A 4,257-nucleotide genomic window follows, 5' to 3' on the forward strand; every position below is an offset into this window, starting at 1 on the left:
TGTGCCAACGCCGAAAGACGCTGTGGTGCCCCTCCTCCTCACTAGATGTAGCCCCCACATACTGCACAACATCTGTGAACGAGTCTGCCGGTCCCGTATCGACCCTTTAGTCGTTCCAAAACTCACCAATGAATGTGACATCCGCAATAACTTATAACCATTGTATCACAGCTGATGATCGCCATACCTGATTCAGAGTGACAGCAAAGGTGTTTGTTCATGCATGGTTCAAGTATACACACACATCATATAACCCTCGACCTAGAGAGACTCCTGAAGCCCCTGACGCCTCCAGTGAATGAGTGAGAGGTAGGGATGGAGGGGAGGTAGGATAAGGAGGGAGGAGGGAGAGAGAGGTAGAGATGGGGGTACCTGGAGGCTTGCTGTTTCTGGAGCATCTGCAGACTGAGGGTAACACTTCCTCTCACACTAGGAAGGCCTGGAATCAAGCCTCACTGGGTGGCGAGGGGTGACACTGGGCGGAGAGGGGTGACACTGGGCGAAGAGGGGGTGACACTGGGCGGCGAGGTGACACTGGGTGGCGAGGGGTGACACTGGGCGGCGAGGGTGACACTGGGTGGCGAGGGATGATGCTGGGTGGCGAGGGTGACACTGGTGGCGAGGGGTGACACCGGCGAGAGGTGACACTGGGCGGCGAGGGGGGGTGACACTGGGCGGCGAGGGTGACACTGGGCGGCGAGGGGTGACACTGGGCGGCGAGGGGTGACACTGGCGCGAGGGATGATGCTGGTGGAGGGGTGACACTGGGCGGCGAGGATGATGCTGGGTGGCGAGAGTGACACTGGACGGCGAGGTGGCACTGGACGGCGAGGTGACACTGGGCGGCGAGGATGATGCTGGTGGCGAGGGGTGACACTGGGCGGCGAGGGTGACACTGGTGCCGAGGGGTGACACTGGACGGCGAGGGGTGACACTGCGCAGGATGAGCAGGCGAGGGGTGAACTGCTATGAGGGGTGACACTGGACGGCGAGGGGTGACACTGGGCGGCGAGGATGATGCTGGGTGGGGTGACACTGGGCGGCAGGGATGATGTTGCGGCGAGGGTGACACTGCGGCGAGGGGTGACACTGGGTGCCGAGGGGTGACACTGGACGGCGAGGATGATGCTGGGTGGCGAGGGGTGACACTGGTGGCGAGGGGTGACATCACGGCGAGGGAGTGACACTTGGCGGAGAGGGGTGACACTGGGTGCGAGGGGTGACACTGGGCGGCGAGGGGGTGACACTTGGCGGAGAGGGGTGACACTGGGCGGCGAGGGGTGACACTGGCGGCGATGACACTGACCACGAGGGGTGACACTGGGCGGCGAGGAGTGACACTGGTGCCGAGGGGTGACACTGGACGGCGAGGTGACACTGGGCGGAGAGGGTGACACTGGGTGGCGAGGGCACACCGGTGGCGAGGGGTGACACTGGGCGGCGACGGGTGACTTGGGCGGCGAGGGGATGCTGGGTGGCGAGGGGTGACACTGGGTGGAGAGGTGACACTGGTGGCGAGGGGTGACACTGGGTGGCGAGGGTGACACTGCGGCGAGGGGTGACACTGGGCGAGGGTGACACTGGACGGCGAGGGGTGACACTGGGCGGCGAGGGGTGACACTGGGCGGCGAGGGGCACACTGGGCGGCGAGGGGTGACACTGGTGGCGAGAGGGTGACACTGGGTGGCGAGGGGTGACACTGGGTGGCGAGTGACACTGGTGGCGAGGGGTGACACTGAGGGGCGACACTGGGTGGCGGAGGGGGACACTGGGTGGCGAGGGGTGACACTGGTGGCGAGGGTGACACTGGTGGCGAGGGGTGACACTGGGTGGGGAGGGTGACACTGGGTGGCGAGGGTGACACTGGACGGCGAGGGGTGACACTGTGGCCAGGGATGATCCGGGGTGGCGAGGGATGACACGGCGGCGAGGATGATGCTGCGGCGAGGGATGACACTGGGTGGCGAGGGGTGACACTGGGTGGCGAGGGTGACACTGGGTGGCGATGGATGACACTGGGTGCGAGGGGTGACACTGGGTGGCGAGGGGTTACACTGTGGCGAGGGGTTACACTGGGTGGCGAGGGTGACACTGGACGGCGAGGGGTGACACTGGATCGCGAGGGTGACACTGGGCGAGGGGATGACACTGGGCGGCGAGGGGTGACACTGGGCGGCGAGGGGTGACACTGGGCGGCGAGGGTGACACTGGGCGGCGAGGGGTGACACTGGGCGGCGAGGGGTGGCACTGGTGGCGAGACTGGGTGGCGAGGGTGACACTGGGTGGCGACTGGGTGGCGAGGGTGACACTGGCTGTGAGGGGTGACACTGGGTGGCGTGTGGTGACACTGGTGGTGAGGGGTGACACTGGCGGCGAGGGGATGACACTGGGTGGCGAGGGGTGACACTGGGCGGCGAGGGGTGACACTGGGTGGCGAGGGATGACACTGGTGGCGAGGGGTGACACTGGTGGCGAGGGGTGACACTGGGCGGCGAGGGGTGACACTGGCGGCGAGGGTGACACTGGGTGAGGGATGACACTGGTGGCGAGGGGTGACACTGGGTGGGTGACATCGGTGGCGAGACTGGGTGGCGAGGTGACACTGGCTGTTGAGGGTGACACTGGGTGGCGTGTGGTGACACTGCGGCGAGGGGTGACACTGGGTGGCGAGGGTGTAAAAGTGGTCGCTTATATGAGGTCCTTGTATAAGTAGGTCAGTTATAAGAAGGTCGGTTAGTAGGTCGTTATATAGGTAAGTCGGTTAAGCAAGATCGCTTTTTAAGCAGGTCCGGTTATAAGCAAGTTGTTGCATAAGCAGGTCGGTTAAAGTAGGTCGGTTATAAGTAGGTCGGTTGTGAGTAGGTTCTATAAGTAAGTTGTTGACAAGTAGGTCGGTTATAAGCAGGTCGGTTATATTAAGGTCGGTTATAAGTAGGTCGGTTATGCTAAGTTGTTGCATAGCAGGTCGGTTATGTATAACGGTTATAAGCAGGGGCTCTGTTGAGCAGGTCGTTATATAGTAAGTCGTTACATGGGAAGATCGCTTTTAAGCAGGTCTGTTGCGCAAGTGTTGTTGTATAAGCAGGTCAGTTATAAGCAGGTGGGTTAAAGTAGGTCAAATATACAGGTTTGGTTATAAGCAGGTCGGTTATACAGGTTTGGTTACAAGCAGTGTTCTGTTGCGTTGGCGGTCGTTTATAAGCAGGTCGTTGTAAGCAGGTCGGTTATAAGAGTCAGTTATAAGTAGGCTAGTTATAAGTAGGTCGTTGTAAGTAGGTCGGTTATAAGTAGATCGGTTAAAAAGTAGGTCGGTATATAAGTCGGTTTAAGTAGTATATATAAAACAAGAACTAGTGTTAACGTAAAGGTTTAGTTAACATTAGGTTTAATATTATGTTAAACCTGGATTACGGGGGTTTTCCAGCATCCTAGTGTATAGTTAACGCTAGTTGTATCTACAGCTATTGTGGCTTCTAGTTTTAATAATAATACCAACAACAACAACAACAACAACAAAAACAACAACAACAAAACAACAACAACAAAACAACAACAACAGCAACAACAAACAACAACAAAAACAACAACAGCAACAACAAAACAACAAAAACAACAACAGAAATAACAAAACAACAACAAAAACAACAACAGCAACAACAAAAACAACAAAAACAATAACACAACAACAAAAACACAGCAGCAACAACAAAACAACAACAACAAAAACAACAACAAAAACAACAGCAAATAACAACAAATAACAACAAATAACAACAACAACCCTAATATATGGACAAATACTCTACAAGTAGGGGCTACAGCCCCACAGACACACACACACAATTCTCTTCTTCTTACACCAACAGAATACCGATACCATAAATTTGCAGCCTTGGGGAGGTAGGGGAGGGCCACAGGTCGAGCAAACTCTGCTTTCAATTGTGGATCCCAGGTGTGTGGGAGGAGGGTGATGGATGGAGGGAAGGAGAGAGGAGGGGTAGGAGAGAGAGAGAGAGAGAGAGAGAGAGAGAGAGAGAGAGAGAGAGAGTTAAGAGCCCACCAACACAAGTCAAAACGTATGATGGAAGAGGGCAGTTATTCACGCCGGCGTCTTTGCCACGTTTATATACAATGCTTATACACAATGTTTATATACAATGTTTATATAGCTGTGTACACTTTATCATTACCCAATGTATAAACGTTTCGGCTTAATGCAAGGCTGAGACCAACTGGTGGTGGGTGACTGGTTGGGTG

At 56.1% G+C, this 4,257-nt stretch overlaps 1 protein-coding gene across 1 annotated transcript; it reads right to left on the minus strand.

The window, feature by feature from the left end:
* Positions 1-452: 452 nt before the first annotated feature.
* LOC121861983 (nascent polypeptide-associated complex subunit alpha, muscle-specific form-like) lies at positions 453-2,573 on the minus strand. The gene has a single exon (XM_042359923.1). It carries the CDS (start codon positions 2,571-2,573, stop codon positions 453-455), a length of 2,121 nt encoding a protein of 706 aa, XP_042215857.1.
* Between the last annotated feature and the right edge of the window lie 1,684 nt (positions 2,574-4,257).

Source organism: Homarus americanus, unplaced genomic scaffold, assembly GCF_018991925.1.
Source record: "Homarus americanus isolate GMGI-L3 unplaced genomic scaffold, GMGI_Hamer_2.0 scaffold52020, whole genome shotgun sequence".
Classification (NCBI taxonomy): domain Eukaryota; kingdom Metazoa; phylum Arthropoda; class Malacostraca; order Decapoda; family Nephropidae; genus Homarus; species Homarus americanus.